At 42.6% G+C, this 16,754-nt stretch overlaps 1 protein-coding gene across 3 annotated transcripts; it reads left to right on the plus strand.

Annotated features, from left to right (window-relative positions):
- Nucleotides 1-2,312: 2,312 nt before the first annotated feature.
- On the plus strand, nt 2,313-16,749 carry LOC131883147 (uncharacterized). Of its 3 annotated transcripts, none has more exons than XM_059230519.1 (12): nt 2,313-2,627; nt 8,539-8,673; nt 8,742-9,027; nt 9,123-9,280; nt 9,808-9,929; nt 10,338-10,552; nt 10,857-11,288; nt 12,380-12,548; nt 13,675-14,339; nt 14,416-14,548; nt 15,702-15,813; nt 16,365-16,749. In XM_059230519.1, exons 1-12 carry the CDS (start codon nt 2,560-2,562, stop codon nt 16,603-16,605), a joined length of 2,736 nt encoding a protein of 911 aa, XP_059086502.1. In that variant the 5' UTR covers nt 2,313-2,559; the 3' UTR covers nt 16,606-16,749. The 3 variants fall into 3 exon arrangements, with proteins under 3 accessions (XP_059086502.1, XP_059086504.1, XP_059086503.1); XM_059230521.1 differs by lacking the exon at nt 2,313-2,627 and adding an exon at nt 5,606-5,790; XM_059230520.1 differs by lacking the exon at nt 2,313-2,627 and adding an exon at nt 6,077-6,218.
- The last annotated feature ends 5 nt before the right edge of the window (nt 16,750-16,754 follow it).

Raw genomic sequence — 16,754 nt, forward strand, 5'->3', positions numbered from 1 at the left:
GCATGTCTCGCTCATGAAGGACTTACGCAGATGTAGTCCTCCAAAATGATTTAAAGTTCGATGAGCATATCCAGTTGAAAGTGGGCAAGTTCTTTCAAACCTGTATTGTTCTGTATTATAAGAATTCCACTCATGGCACTTTGTAGAGTATACAGAGTACATGAAGGGTATACGTACACTTACAGTTGGTAAAAAAAAGAGAAAGATGAAACGAATAAACAGTAGTCACTCCATAAGCACCATGGATGGAAGGTTTCTTCTTGAAGCCAAAGAGCCAAAGAACCAAAATTTAGTGTGTTGCAATGTGGCACCAAGCGCACACGCAAAGGAATTGCACCGAGCGCTTATTTGGCAAGTGGTTTCGCTTAGATGGTACCAAGACACTGATCGCGTTGAAGTGAGCCCTGATGTTTTCTGAACGCACTGCATATATGGATAGTCGTTTGGAGTCGGTAGAACCAATTCCGTATTGAGCGGAGACACTTCAATCTTTCTTCGGTTGTTCTGTTGATCATTCCCACAATGTCCGCCTGAATTTCGGCTGAATGGCCTCGATGGCCAATACATCTTTTTGCAGTTATGGGGATGTACGAGTAATTTGACAAGCGTTCTCATGAATCGGTAACACAAATGTTTTGAAGAGTCTAGTCAGGGCAGATGATTTCCTCGTGGTAAAATTACGCCTGATGAGTCCGAGTTGTGGTTGGATATATCGCACGTTTAAGTCCAGAGATAGCATCACGATGCCAACTCTGAACAAGTCGATTGTTCAGCCGCGTCTTGAATATGCTTCACCCATTTGGGCTCCAATGAGTTCAGCAGGTTTGCAAAAGGTCGAACAAGTCCAAAGATGTTTTACAAGGAACATTGAGGATGTGAGAGAGCTGTTGTATTGGGCGAGACTAAAAAAGCTGGAATTTTACAGTGTTCAGAGAAGGTACGAAAGGTGTCTGATACTGTACGTCTTCAAAAGCATCCATGAGCTTTGTCCCAACCCAGGATTTAGGGTCATTTCTAGCGACCGTAGAGGCTTAATGTGCGTTTTGAGAGCACCTTCAAGCCTTCGAGAATCCAGGCTAATTCGAACCATGAAGTCCACTTCTCTTCTATCTCGGGCTTCTTTTCCATCAAATATTTGTAGGTAATAAGTATGTGTTGATCCAGTAGCATGTTTTAGGTCTGACTTGAACAAGCTTTTAATCAAATTTCCGGATCAACCCAATATTTAAGGGCTAGCCACATCTGCCAGCCCTAATTCGTTGGTGGATAAGACTATATAGCGGATATTTTCGTGGCTTATCCCCTTGACCGCTTTTCCTTATGCCTCAACCAATCTGAATTGAGAATTTCGGTCGACGCAGAATTTAATTGGTTCTTGGAAGGGGTTAAGCGGATAAGCGGTGAAGCGGATAAGCCATGAATATAAAGTTAAGTAGAATATATCAGTTCCTTTTTTTCATTCCCAGTAGCGGAAATGAAGTTCAGAAAAAAGTGAGATGCAAGACTAGCCTCCATGAAGCTCCGTGAGCACATGATCAAAGTAAAAAATCTTGTTGAGATCGAAAAAAGAATCATGCATGTATCAATTTCCGTCGCAGTTTTTTTCAATCATCTTTGCGTTTTTCTTTGCATTTAGATATGTCAAAATATATTCAAGGTTTCAATTGCATAATACAGTGACTTTCCCCACAAAGATCGAAATAGCTTCAATCGTAATTTAGTTAGACTGTGTCAAGAATATGATTTAGGGTATCTCTGAACTGACGATATTGGGCAATTTCATTGACAGATGATGTTATAAAGTTTTGCAACGAACCAATAAATATATTAACAACGAGAGGATTCTTCAAAGCCTCTGAGAGAATGAAACCCTCGTAAGAGAAATAGCCATACCTCCTACTGTAGATCCCAATACACACCTTTATGAGAACATGCATTCTTATTAACTGAACTCATATAATGAAAATATCTGTTAATAGTATCAGTCTGATCTAAATGGAAGTCAAATGAAATTCTCTGTAATTTGCATCATGCGATTCAATTCATTTTTTTGCCTGCATAGTAATCACTCACTCCAAACCACTTACATAGAGTAAAACTAAGTGCATGGGCACTAATCCTCCCATCCCAGCATTCACACCGACAGCCTTGGCATCGATTCGAAAATTGCGACGTTGCTCATTCCAAAGTAAAAACTCCGGCCCAACTCGATGGCATCAGCAAAAAATCAGCCAAATATCCCGTGTCTAGAGAGTAGAAAAATGACAATAGGATTTTTGTTTTCAGCCAATGTCAATGTTCATCGGGACCCTCATGAAGCGGGTTTCTCTTGGGGATGTTGTTTTAAGTGTGAGTGAGTGAGTGCGGCATTCTGTCGTTGTCAAGTCGTTCCATTACTTTGTCACTCAAGTTTGAAACAAAGCGAGACAGCTTGGAAAAAGGCAGTAATCTCTCGCTCGAACTTGGCTCGAATTGAGCTTCAATTGAGCGTCGTTTTGAGCTCCTCAAAGGCCACCAATAGATACACGAAGACGGGAAGAGAATTTCTGCAGTGACACGATGAAGGTTCTCCTCGAAGAAGGCTTCCAAGGCACCCAATTGCCCAACGGGTTCATTCTTAATGGCGGGTAAGTTCAGCAATCCCATATGGATTCATCCTACCCATGGGATGAGATTGTCTCGTAATTGCCGCTTTCCCTATGTACATGCTACATGCTATATGTGGCCGTCCAATTGAGACTGACCTGTGTCAAAAGGAGGGATGGGGGGGATGCAAGCATAGAAACATGTTTATCGCCATGTGATTTCTTTTCAACCAAAACGTTGCCACCGACCGAGCCTTTTAGCTCTAGCAATTTGTAGAAATAGTAGAAAGGGATGTCCTGCGTTGGCACTCGCAACTGTCATTTTGAACTGGAAGCAACCTACCCTCTATCTAGGGCCCTATAAACCCTTGTGAGAAACCTTCATTGATAGATTCCACAATTTGGGACCGATCATGATGTGAAATTTTACAAGGGAAACGCGTTTGGATCGAATTATTCTGCTAACACTAGTCAATCCGGTTTCGAGTCTTTCCCTGCACTTAAAGCATTTTGCCTTTTGCAATTGTTATCAACGCTGGGAAGTCGACTCATCAGAGTAATTTCATGCTTTAGAAACGTTAACATCGCGTGCCACCTTAACTGTAGTCAAATTTGCTATTGTTTTAGCCCTCCTTGTTCTTTCAAAACATTGGTAAAAAAGTTCATTCCTGATTCGTGATGCAACTCAAGAACCCAGCCAGCATGGACTTGTAAAAGTCTGGCTTGCTCTAATGACACTCATGTAAGAATCTTTAGCTTGCTCGATAATCTCGCATTAGGTTGAAAAATGCTAGACGGAACCTCGTTGACGTCATTTCCGACGCTTTTTTTTTCTTATTTGTTCGAGGTCGTACATTCGGTCGCTGTTATAGCTAGACCTCGAAAAAAAGTCAAACCTGACAAAAACTTAATTTGGCCTTGTTAGGCGAAAATGAAATACTTTAAGCCAATTTTTGTTTTCCTTTTTTAGCCATTTTTCCACTTTCTCGAGGCTTTTCCCACCTTTTTCTTATTATTTTCCACATTTGAAAACCATAATTTAAAAAAAGTATTAGGGTCAGAGTTTAGGACTCACATTTTGCCATGGCAGAATGCTGATTGTTCTAAACAAATGTGTGGACCTCTTTTTTGTCCGTGTTTCGTGTAAAGGGCCCTGTACCGTACTCCATGATCTGGCAGAGTACGACAGTGAGTTCAGTGCACCATATCGGTTAAATTTTGAACCTTCAATTCCGTTCCTAAACACTGAGTTCATATGCGTCTCAGATCCAAACCAAACACATTCAAATAAAGATATGTGGTTCTACGAGTTATATATGGTTTTAGTTACCCTTTAGGCACCCTTAAACGTACTTTGAACACTTGAAACGCCACTGGTTGAGCCACTTTCTTCATTTTCTGTTGAAAAGGACATATTTTGAATCTGGTGTTGCTGTGATTGTAGATAATGATGCCTGTAGAGTAACTTAAGCATTAGAAGTAACCCTTAAAGCACAAGAATTTACAAAAGTGCGTTTGGTTTGGATCTGGAGCCCATGTCAACTCATTGTTTTGGAACGGAATTGAAGGTTCAAAATTCAACCGCAATGAAATAACGGGATTTGAACCCTGACCGTTGAAGTGGCAGATTCTTATTCTTGTAGACCGAGCCAAGTGTTTCGGTCGCTCTCTGCTAACTAATTTAGACATGTATTTTTCAAATCATATCCAATGTATACTAATACATAAACAATATACTTCGGTTTGGTTTTTCTCGGGCTTTTCTAACCGCTACAGGGAATATAATCCCCGGTACTAAAAAAATGAAGGTTATATTTCGTCTATTTTTTTATATCACACACACTTGCCATCATAGAAAAACATTACCTGAGGAGCTTTTTCCTACCAAATTGTGATTGCATAACACTGTCAAGCTTGGAAGTCGACGATCGTAATCGAAGGGTGTCTTGTTTTGAAAATATTGAGACTAGCAGTTCAAGACGAATCAAACGATTGTCTTTACCCACGGTAAGCAATAGGTCGCATTTGGTACATATAAATTGTGTTTATTGCGACATTTTTGGTCGTCATTAGGACGCAATCAGTGTTATACTGGTGTTATTGTCTCTGGAATCTCTGGAATTGGAGCTCGATGCCATATTAGTTTGATAAAATTCCAACAACAGCGACTCTGTTTAGATCTGCCGAATCCACTTAATGATTACTGGAACCATCACCTTTGTCAAACATTTTCTTCGTTCTCAACCAAAGCACTTGATACTTCACGATGTATCGATGGGTAAATGTGCGTATTTCTATAAGCTTCTATGCAGGGAAGCATAACAGGGCCAGGAACATCTGTTGTATCGAAATGTTCGAGTTGAAGTAATGCCTCAGTTACCCAAAATGGCCTATTTTCAAAATGCTGCGCACAATCGCAATTGCGATTTCATCCAGGAAATAATCAAAGTACGTTAAGGATCCATACACAATACACAGTTTTAGAATCGCCAGCCCAATCTAATTCCAACTTTTATGAACTGGAACGTCATTCGACTTTGGAGTTTGCACCATTTTCTTTAAAATTCGGCTATGTGGGTAAGTACTTTTGAGGCATGCATCTTGGATCTTGGGTTTGTCCGGCCCCCAACAACTGTTCAAGGTTGGCTTTTTATCATGTTGGAAACAAGAAATTCAACAACTGGACCCTCATCGCCTACAGGAGATCCATCTTTTGCCATTGTTGGACGCTCGTCCCCGATTTCCCCGACGCTTTCAAAATGGCACCGAACTAACTCTCTTTTTCCTGCAATCAACTTCATAGTCTATTCTAAAAAAATTCAAGATTGACCATGAGATCCCACTCACGACTTGACAGTTGTCTTCCAGTATAGGTCTTTTATTTGTGCAGAGCAAGGGTTTTGAACCTATAAGAGTGTTGTCCCGCTGAGAATGCCTGCTTTCTCCCGTTCCATCCAAGTATACTGTATATACGTAGTCACTCACCGTACGAATCTTTGAAAAAGGTAGTTCTCGTTGAGTGTATGAATGTACTGTAAGTGAGTTAGTGTGTGTTCGGATCAGCATTCAACAAGGACAACCTTCAATGTCGGACAGAGAGCTGCGTGGATCAATTATTTGTTGCATACTACATACAATTTCCTACCTGGGTGATTTGGTGAAAATAGTGTGGGCTCGTGGACCAATTTTGTCGTTGTTTCACGTGGTAAGCTTTATGTTTTTTTTGCAATTCTTTAAACCTTGGGCACTCTGTTGAAGCATGATCGATCGAATCTCGAGGGTAATTGATGGAGTGCAATAGAGCAACAAGTAAATAAGATGAGCTAGATGGCTAGCTGACTGAGAGTTATTATTACCACTGTGTCCGCCACACGAAATGCTAAAACATACAAGTTGTACGAGTAAGCGAATCAGGTTTCCTCCTTTACTGTACTAGGGCTAGATGGATGGATAGATGGACTGTGATGGTGTTTGTGGGTGACCGAGTCACAACGATTTTTTTTTACTCTCACCCAGAACATCTCTTGAATAGCGCCCCCCTTGCTTCCAATCCAATTTGCCGTGACATCCCCATCTTTCAACAACTCAAGAGGTCGTCTTCATTTAAAGACTTATCCTCATCATGGCGAAGCTGTAAGTTCCTTAAATTGCATCAATTGATTTACGATCCCAGAGTGGCGGTTCGAGCCCTTAATGTGGACCTTCTCCTATCATGTTTGCGAAATAGCCCAGAATTTAATCCAGGTCAAATGAGTTCTTGAATCTGTCCTACATCAGCGTATGTTAAGGTTAAGGTGTTGTTCTTTGAGAGTTTTTGAGCCTTGACAACACTTTTGAATTGGCTTCTTTCTTCTAGTCAAGCAATAGGGCATTCTTTCACTACTCGTCCCATACCCTTATCTACCGGTACGTGGGCTTTTTGTTCCACTTCATTTCCTCCGTTTGAACATGGACCAGAACTCTGAGAAACAATAACACAAAAAACTATGTACACGATCAGAGCAATAACTTCTTGACTCAGGAGATGAGCTCAGGAGAAATTTGAAAAGCAAATAACAGAAGCTTATCAGATCTTTTAAAACATATAGCAATATCATTGCAAAAAGGCATTGGCTTATCGCAATTAGGTCAGGGGGGTGAACTTGGCCATCACATCGCCCAATTTTTCTCAAAAGACAGTGTAATTGTCCATGACAGAATGATTCTCCGTCTATGGGTGTCGACAACTAATAGTTTCAATGAGAAAGATTGGCAAGTTAAATCGAAGCGGGGACATTTTTCACACAAGGTCACTGTGCCAACATGTCACGTCTCGTTCCCAAAATGATAGTATATTTCTTATATCTGAGCCGAAGTAGAAATATGAACCATTGGGATTCAAAACGCAATGGCGAACTTTTCCATCTTTTTCCAACTGTTTTGCGTCTTGGTTTGAAAGAATGGTTTACAATTATCAAAACCTGTTGGTTTTTAAAGTTTTATGTCGAGTTCTTCAGGTCTTTCCTGACAAGAGTAAGATTCTATTCCAAGTATGTGTTGTCTAAATTATATTTGTGTGCAAGTTGATGGGGTTGACAGGATGGAGGATTAAGATAAGATTTTGAGTTGGAAATGTCCTATGCTATATTAGAGAATAAGAAATCTTAAAGATTGCCGCTCACTTGGAAATTGAATACAGGCCAATCTAAAACGTTAGAGAAGGAAACTATTTGAACGGGAGGTAATTGTTATTTTTTGATTACACGAAGAGACAAACAAGTCCCATTTTACGAAAGTAAACAAATTCTACATATGTACCATCCGGCTATTATTCAAGTTTCAAGCACAATCACATAATCAATCCCTCTTCTAAATGTTCTTTGAATGAATCAATTCGTCTCGGATATTTATCAATAAGCTCTCGCCAGATTTCCATCAAGACGGTCTCATTTCACCGATTTAAATGAGTTGCATGGTAACTAACCCCTTTGTGGAATCTGAGACTTTTTTACATTAGCTCAATCGGCCATTTATCAAATCTCTCACGTTACCTTGAAATTCCGAAGAGAGAGGCTTGCTTGTCACCTCACCTGGGAACTTTGACCATCGATCAAATTCAGCACTGTTCAGAATGAAAAAAAAACAAATCTAAGCAATAGCTTTTCATTTCGTTTCAATTCGGCATTTAATTCAAGGAACACTTTCGGGCCTTAGATAACTAGTGCCCAAGATTCAATGTATTCGACAAATGTTAATTAAGCGTTTAGAGATCTTGACACTCATCCGACACTTAATTTAATCTACTCCATGACAGAAGAGAAATGCCTGAAACGCGTTCCATTCCAAATGTCTACAATTTCGTGACAAAAAGCCAAATTTATGTATAAGCCAAAATAGACTTTTAAAAAAGTCAAGCCTTAAAAGTTATTGCGTTAAAACGAAGAACCCCTTCAGAGTGATACATTCTCAAATCCTGATGACATTTCATTATGAAGCAACCTTTTGGCCTGTTAGTCCTTGAATGATTGTGGGAACACAGTAACTTTTCGACAATCTCCCCAAAAAAATTCTACTGATAGGTTGGTTGCTTGTACTTAACAAAAAGTTTACATTTAAGATAAGATACAAACTCCGGTTTAGTACAAAGGCAAACTAACTCAGAAAAGAGCAGAATTCGACTCAAAGTCCATGACGCTGTGAAGCCAAAATAGATTACATCAAGAGTTTACCATGAGGCAATAAGAAATCCTCGTTCTCATCAACAAGTCTAAAAAAAAACCAAGAACATTGCAGGCATGAAACACCCGGTAATCTGATTTCGACATTTCCCATTGTAGCACACTTGTCCCAACCATGCAACAAGTGAGATAGCTCGATCTAAAATTGAACTTTTCCATTGCAAGGGCATTAGAATCAAGGGTTCAAAACCGTGTTCAGTATCTATCATGAATCGATTGCTTTTGCCCGATTTCAGTCCCAGAGAGATGATCAGGGAAACCAAGAGCGAAGATAAGCAGAATAGAGCTGCAGCTTCGCTCATTGTGGTCTCAAATCGACTTCCATTCGTTTTGAAAAGAGAAGAGGATGGAACGCTAACCAGAAAAGCCAGGTACACAATGGGAGTCAAAACGCCCATAAGTTGACCAATATCTTACGAGACTGCTTTCTCTTGAACAGTGCCGGCGGTTTGGTCACGGCCGTGGCTCCCGTGGTCGTGGACAACCATGGAATCTGGGTGGGCTGGACGGGTCTGGATGACTTTGACGAAGAAACGGAAGTCATCCCGGAGTCGAGTCCGGATGACAAGGCGCCCACAGCGGGCTTAAGGCCCGATCAAGCCATTCCATTGAGTGTGAATCCCAAACTCTTTGACGAATACTACAATGGTTGTTGCAATGAAACCTATTGGCCTTTGTTCCATTCGATGCCCGACAGGGCCGTGTTCAACCGGGATCATTGGAAGGTACTATAAAAATAACGCCACCGATTATAACCAGTTTCTACTGATTCTTCAGGGTGCTAGAAATGATAATAATTTGTCTCACGTTTCGAGTACAGGCCTACCAGGATGTGAATGACATTTTTGCTCAAAAGACGTTGGAGGCAGTCCGATCGGTTCACGAGAAGCGAATGGCCATCCCTGACTGCTCCAGACCGGATCCGCCCATTGTTTGGATCCACGATTATCATCTAATGCTCGCTGCCAACGCCATTCGGTAAGCCTGATTAATTGTTTCAGCTGGAAAAACGCAACGCACAATTCGAACTCTCCCAACCTGGATTTCTTAGAGTAAAGTTGTGGAGGAACATTTGTTCCTGGTATTTCTTGGTTACGTTTACATGATTTGAACTTTAAGGTCAGATTGAACTTGTCATTTCTTTGAAACGGGCAGGCTTGACCAAGTTATTGCTGGCTGTGACGGCAGTTGTAGCTGAGAGCCAACATTATTAATTTCGTACAAGTTTCTAAAATGAAGTCAGTCAAGAAACGGAGAGGGAGGGATTTGAAGGAGCTCAAATCAGAGAACAACCTATCTGAGAGCCCGCTAGGTTCCAAGTTTTCCCATTAACATTGCATGAGAAGCTCTGGTTTGTGGGCATAGCAAACAAACCTTGCCAAAATCAAGGCCAAGAGTTAAATCCTCACCAGAGCCACTCGCTGATCTGGTTCGTTTCAACGTTGAAGGCAAAATTTTCTTCTCGTCGTTTAAAACCTCAACCCTTCTCTCGTGCTCTCTTCCAGTGATGGATGCAACGATGAGGGACTTCAAGTTCGGATGGGTTTCTTTCTTCATATTCCATTCCCATCGTTTGATATCATTCGGATTTTCCCATGGGTGGACGAAATTCTTATGGGAATGCTTGGTGAGAGAAAATGCACTGTACATCTCTTTCACATGAGTGTGTAGTCGACAAAATAGTCGAGCATGCGTTGAAGGATGTGTGACTTGGCTGAAGGAGACCTTCTAGGTCATGTAATGACTTGTTTTCTTCCTCATTTTCCCCAAAAGTATGCAATAGATAATGCTGCCATGATGAATCTCGTAATTCGTCTTCTTACTTGTTACTTTCGAGAAAGCACTATCTTTGAGTTGAGATCCGAAGAACAAAATAAGTTTTCATCAACAAGCTCATTTCTCGAGGAACATGACATTTCATTTACCGTCAGCAGTAAACAATTAGTTTCACTTGTAAACACATGCACGGGATCAATGTGGTTCAGTAGCATCCTTTTGGCAGTTCCTTCAAGATTTCAAATGGATTCTTTTTCAGGATGCGATTTGGTCGGATTTCATATAGGAGACTATTGCTTGAACTTCTTGGATTGTTGTCAGCGATGCTTAGGATGCCGAACGGACAAGAATAAGATGTTCGTTGAGCATTGTGGTCGCCGGGTGATGGTGCGAGCCTTGCCCATTGGTATTCCGTATCACAAGTTTGAATCCTTGTCCCGAATTGCTCCACGTGTGTTCCCCAGTGATATGAAGGTAAAATGTCCCATTTGGCAGAGCTCTTAACTTTTTTTGTGCTTTGTCATAACTGCAATGGCATACTCAAGACTGAAAAATATCATCACGTCATTATTAGAAGCTTTGGATCTTATCATGGTCATAACATGCTTTCAGGCACTTGCCTTAAAGAGGACAGCGTGTCCCATGTGATCGTTGGTTTGAGTTCAGGTGCCATTCCCACGACAATTGAAACAAGTCTGCCCTTTTTGCTCTCCCTTCAACATTTTGAGAAAGCCACTCGTCTTGATGAGCATCCGCCATTTCTTTGCCTTGTTTATAGATCATTCTGGGTGTGGATCGATTGGACTATACCAAAGGATTGGTGGCCAGATTGAAGTCGTTGGAGCGAATGTTTAAGAAATATCCCAAATGGATCGGCAAGGCAATCTTTATTCAGGTGGCCGTGCCTTCACGCGTGGACGTGGCCGAATACAAAGAGCTGAAAGAGACCATCGATCGGTTGGTGGGGCATATCAATGGAGAGTTCTCCACGCCGTCTTGGTCTCCTATTCGATACATCTTTGGCAGTGTCAACCAGGATCAACTCGTGGCGTTTTACCGAGATGCTAACGTGGGTCTCATTACGCCTTTGAGGGATGGCATGAATCTCGTGGCCAAGGAGTTCGTTGCCTGTCAGAGCGAGAGCGACCCGGGAGTGCTCATCCTCTCCCCGTTTGCCGGAGCAGGAGGATTGATGCAAGAAGCATTGCAGGTACGTTCGCCTGATCTGTGCTTGGTAAGACATACAATTCGCCTCTGCACTTCTATGATTCATTTCTTTTGAAATGCTTTATCACCCCCTCAAAACTAGCATCATTTGGTGTTCCCTCCCGAGTACCTACTATACTCTCAACTCAGGCGCGTTACCAGGCTTTTTGTTATCCCTTTGGCGTTGCCGAATCCTGGCACTGTCGACATTTATTTTCTATCCTTGAGATTTATTCTGCACCACAATCACCTCACAGACTAAAAACCCACTGAGCAACTCGAACGAGGAAAAGAAGGGGTTCTGTTTGGGCAGAAAATTGCCCAAGGCACCGTCGTTTGACCTCTTCTTTTTCTTTTCCTTGTGAGGCTCGATCTAGTTGGAACAACAAACAAATGCACACACCATCCCACACCATCCGACACTCACGGACGGTGGTTAGCTAGAAATAGGTTAGCTGGCTTTGTTTGGGCTGTCTTTGATTCGTATTTTTCCCCGTTGTCCATGGAACATTGGGTAAATGTGATGGGGGCTCTCACGTGTGCCACGGTGGTTCTCGTCCATGTGAAAGTTGAACGTAATAGTGGATAACTTTTGAGAGCGAACTCTGGCAAAAAAAGGATGGGATCAACAAGAGATAGGAGATATTGTTTGAGATAGCCGGCTTCAAAGTGATCCTTTCCACGAGTAAGCGGTCGTTTCAGAATATAAAAAAAACCGCCAACAAACAAATGTAAAGTTCATATGAAAAGGAGCCGGTAAAAACACAAACCAACTTTTGTTTAAAAAATTTCAATATGACCCTGTCTGAATTCCTCCATTCATGAAAAAGGCCTAAATTGATTACAATAGAAACATGAGTAAAATTGTCAGATTTTCCACTTTTCGATACACAAATCTTATCAAAGATGACTTAAGCCCGGTTCAAGGTAATATGCAACATGAAAATGACGCCTTTGAAATTGCCGGTAACTTCAAAGGCAAATTAACTTTCATGTCATAGAAAATATGTCCATATAATGATTGATAGGAATCGGTATTGTCATACAGTATGATACAACCCCGAAAACCATGATAGATTTTACCGTGTGTTCTAGGTCAATCCTTACGAGACAGACAATGTGGCTGATGTCGTGGACCGCGCCCTTGAAATGAGTTTGGACGAAAGGAAGCTCCGGATGAACCAACTGAAGAAACGCGAGAAGCGAATGGATGTAGATGCGTGGGTTCGCAGCTTTCTCTCTGGAATGGACAGTCTTCTTGTTCGTGAGTTCAACTCCATAGATCCACTAACCGCCCAACTATCCGACCTCAAGGCCACCCACTAGCTCACTCAGTCACTTACCAGGCAAACAACCCGTGGGTGGAAGAAGCCTGGATCACTTTTTAATCAGTTCACATGAATAGCATTAGGATACCCTTGTAGTGCAGGAGGAAGTACGCTCACTCTACATAATGAGGGGCAAAGTGAGGAGTCATGGGAAGACAGAACGAGGAGAGCGACTAATGATGGACCGCTGTAGTTCGATTACACATCAGTAGCTCAATCATGAACATTGAACAAAACCAAAGTACATATCCAAACCCGGTAGAGAAGATGCCAAGAAATGGTAGGCCCAGAACAATAAACCACCTGAAGTTACGCGTGCACATGAAAATTTCCGATGAAATTTGAAATAGAAGTATAAAAGTCAAGTTGAGCGGAACATATGGAGATTATTTGCATATGTTATTGATGAAAAGGGTGGAGCTTTCAACAAGCACTTCCGTTTTCCTCGTTGCTTTTTTCTCTCTCTCTGTCTTCTTGTCAAAAACAATTGTTGGAAAACATAAGTATCATTTCAACGCGAGTTTGAGCACATTTCTCCAGTCTTCAAAAGAAGGAAAAAACTCCCTTAACCCAGCCACAGACCACCCACATGGCCATTGCTTTGTTTTCACTCAGGATTTAAGGCCAAGAACTACCTGGCTATTGAACGAACGAGCTCTGTGGTACATTAGCTGACAGGGTAGCAACTACTTTGGCCGAAATCAAACCAACCTCAAGATCCATTCTTCGTTTGTGACACTTCTCCTCTCGAAGGAAACCACCCTCTAAAAGTTTCCTCTCAAAAACCAACCAACGGAGGCAGAGAATGAAAAAGAAAAATCGAGGCTCAAAAGTCAGTCAAAAGACAAAATCTGGCCTTCTGGAAGATAGAATCACAGTTTGGGCAACGGCCTCTTTGTATTGCACTTCTTAGAGAAATCTCAGCAGAGCTAGACAAAAGCGACGTTTTTTCGATCATTTCATTGAGACCCAACTGGTTTCTCGTATTTTGGCCCCCTTGGGACTTTCAAAGAAAGCAATTAGAAGCTGACAAGGCTCATCCAAACCACTTATATTTTCCAGCCTCGGTGCGGCCCAACCACGATGAAAATGTGGATCGTCTACTCGGGAACGGTCCTTGCACCAATGAGTTCGAGGCCACCCTGGGCCCCTCCGTTGAGATGTCCACCAAATTGGGTGTCATTATTGATTTTGATGGAACACTGGCGTGCTTGGCGCGAACACCAGAATTGGCCATCATCGCTCCTGAGGCCAAGAAAACCCTAGAGCGACTCTCAAAGATGTCGGATGCTCATATTGCCATCATCTCAGGTCGTCAATTGGACGATCTCATCCGAAAAGTCGGCGTGGAGGGTATCACTTACGCCGGTTGTCATGGACTCGAGATTCTGCACCCTGATGGACAGAAGTTCTCCCACACCATTCCCCAGGATTACCTTGACCGTTTGAATCTCTTGGAAAAAGAGCTCAAGGAGACCGTGGCCATTCACGGAGCGTGGGTAGAGCATAAGCACCTGCTCGTGGCCTGGCATTTCCGCGAGGTGGACAAAGGCAAACGGGAATCCTTGATCGCCCATGCCAAGGCTGTTTATGCCAAGCACAACTTCCAAGTGTTGGCCGTGTCCAAACGAATTGAGAATCTGCCCCCTTCGGGCTTTGATCGGGGCGATTCATGTTTTCATATTCTCCGAAGCATCTTCGGCGTCGATTGGGAGGAGAGAGTCACGGTGAGGAAGGCCAGGATTGAGTCGCTTTAATTCCTACTTTGACATAATGCCAACCACTCATCCATCCTCTCTCCAGGTTGTGTATGCTGGTGATTCGGCCGCTGATGAGTTTGCCATCACCAAATTGAAAGGCGTGGCCCACACATTCCGAGTGACAAACGAGGATACTTCCGCTATTACCAAGACAAGTGCCGACTATTGGATTGCAGGTAGGGGGAATGAAATGTGGCCTCGCAGTAACAAATACTGCGCAAAGTACATCCTACAGACGTACAACATTACTTCCATCCTACAGACCCCGTTTCTCATTCAAAATTGACTAGGGTTTGCTCTGGTTCCTCTTGGCTCTGTTTCTAAAGAACATGGCAGACACTTGACTTGAATCATTTAACCATTCTGCAAGATGAAAGATATGACCTTTTTGTCAAAAAGAAGCCTGCTTTTTACAGTAAGAACTTTAACGTGGGCTTGGTCGCCCCTTGCTAGTCGTACGAGTACGGTCTACAGACAAGGTAGGACAACGGCGGTTCTTCAGGCTTCGTTCTGTCACCGTCTTACTACTACTTCGTCACTGGCAATAGATTGCCTCCAAGTCATTTTTCAGCTCGTTAATTAAAACTTTCCCCCCTTCATCCTTTGTTGGCCTTACTCCCGCCTAGCGCCTAGCGAGTGCCCCTTTCCCTCATTTCCCTTACTACTTCCCCAATCCCCACTTGTCTCCCCCTAGAATCTTGGGTCTTGAAGCCCAAGCCATGTGTCACTTGAGAACTGAATCCCAGGCGCTCATGCCTCTTCACGCTGTCACATGTCGTGGGCCTAGACATGAGGGCCAAAAGGCCAGCAAACAATGGGTGTTCTTGGATTTGACTTAAATTAAGTCACACTCTTTGCACCCCACCCTTGAACTGCTTCATCAATATACCTAGTAGAAACAGAGCCATAAAAGCAGGGAGTAAGCATTGAACGAAATAATCAGGTGGTTTGGGGCAAAGTATCATCCCTAAAGGTTGGAAAAGGCAGAAAATAGTATCTTCCAAGGGCAATAAAACATTTCAAACCCAAAGACAAGTCTGCACTTTGGCTTGAAGAACGTCAAATATCTATCTCGGTATTTTCGTGGCACTTTGAGATGGTCAGATGCCAAATCATATTCTGGGTAGATTCTTTTATTAAAATAAAATTATTTAAAAACGATCCTGGGCCCGATTATCAATACTTTGGGCTTTGGCAGCGCGCCACACCCGATTAAGTTGAACACACTTGCTGCGCATCCATTTATTCTATGTTTTCTGAGCTCAGCTATGATTCTTATTTTATGCTAATGTTAGAGGACCGAGTCTGCAAAAATTTGCTTCTTCCTAGGGCCCGATGGAGTTTTGGATTTGCTTCGCTTTTTGGAGCGGAAATTGTTGGGACGTTCTCCTCAATCTGTTTCACGAGCGTCTTCCGTCATCTCCGTCGGTGGATTGGATAGGTAAATGGAAATTGTGAAAACATATCTACGTACAGCTCATGAGCATCATGGCGGTACCCACGTACTGTACGGACGTACTTTGACTGCAATTAACAATGACAACGACTTCCAATACTGTAGGTACAACCTTCCAGCACCAGAAAAGTTATAGAATAATGGGTCATATCGTAGGCTTGTCAGAGCCTAGGTTTCATTTCGAGAGGCGACACGGCATATACGTAGTAGAACCTGTTCCAAACTTGCAACAAAAAGTACTCAAAGGGCAGGGCTTTTCGTCTTAGTCAGAACTCTCGACTACTACTCCCCCCGCCCCCTTCCCATTCAAAGAAGATCGAGTACCCCGTAAAAGTTTGAAGTCAGGTCGACATTGGCTTAGTGCATCCACCTTCTTACCGTACTTACGACGACTTCCAACGCGATTGAGTGAGGGATTAACACTAGTTGGAAACTAGGAAACCAAGAGAATAGACGAGTCCAGGGAACCAACTCACTGACGCACTTCCCCGATCCACCAAGTTGGCGTCTCTACGTACATGTTTCTGTCGTTGCAGAGATGTGATTGAAATGGTCGTGGACGACGCCGGTAATCAGCATCCCACCCAAATTCGTCGGAGAACTTCGTCACACGGCAGCATGGGACAACGGCCCCCAAGGTCAAGAGCGGCCTCCATGGGCAGTCAAGGAGGGACCACGACCACAAGTGTGGCCACTCTACATAAACGAGCTCTCAATAAGCACATGCACTCTCGATATAGTCGAGATGAGACCACCTCGGGTGTTTCGCCTTTCTGAGTGATGCCAGCCAAGTGAGGTTGAAACGTACTTCAAGGATTGAATGTGAGACACTCGCTCTCACACTCGCATACACACACCAACGTTCAACGATGAAATCCGAGATGTTTTGTATTGTTAAATTACCATTATTTTCGAGGAAAATGATG

Source organism: Tigriopus californicus, chromosome 7 (genome assembly GCF_007210705.1).
Source record: "Tigriopus californicus strain San Diego chromosome 7, Tcal_SD_v2.1, whole genome shotgun sequence".
Classification (NCBI taxonomy): Eukaryota; Metazoa; Arthropoda; class Copepoda; order Harpacticoida; family Harpacticidae; genus Tigriopus; species Tigriopus californicus.

Excerpts from the sequence above, each read along its gene's own strand:
- LOC131883147 (XM_059230519.1), top strand. The coding sequence starts at position 2,560 with ATGAAGGTTCTCCTCGAAGAAGGCTTCCAAGGCACCCAATTGCCCAAC. Across the intron at positions 9,028-9,122 it reads TCAACCGGGATCATTGGAAG|GCCTACCAGGATGTGAATGA; the intron begins GTACTATAAAAA and ends TTTCGAGTACAG. Across the intron at positions 9,930-10,337 it reads AATTCTTATGGGAATGCTTG|GATGCGATTTGGTCGGATTT; the intron begins GTGAGAGAAAAT and ends ATTCTTTTTCAG.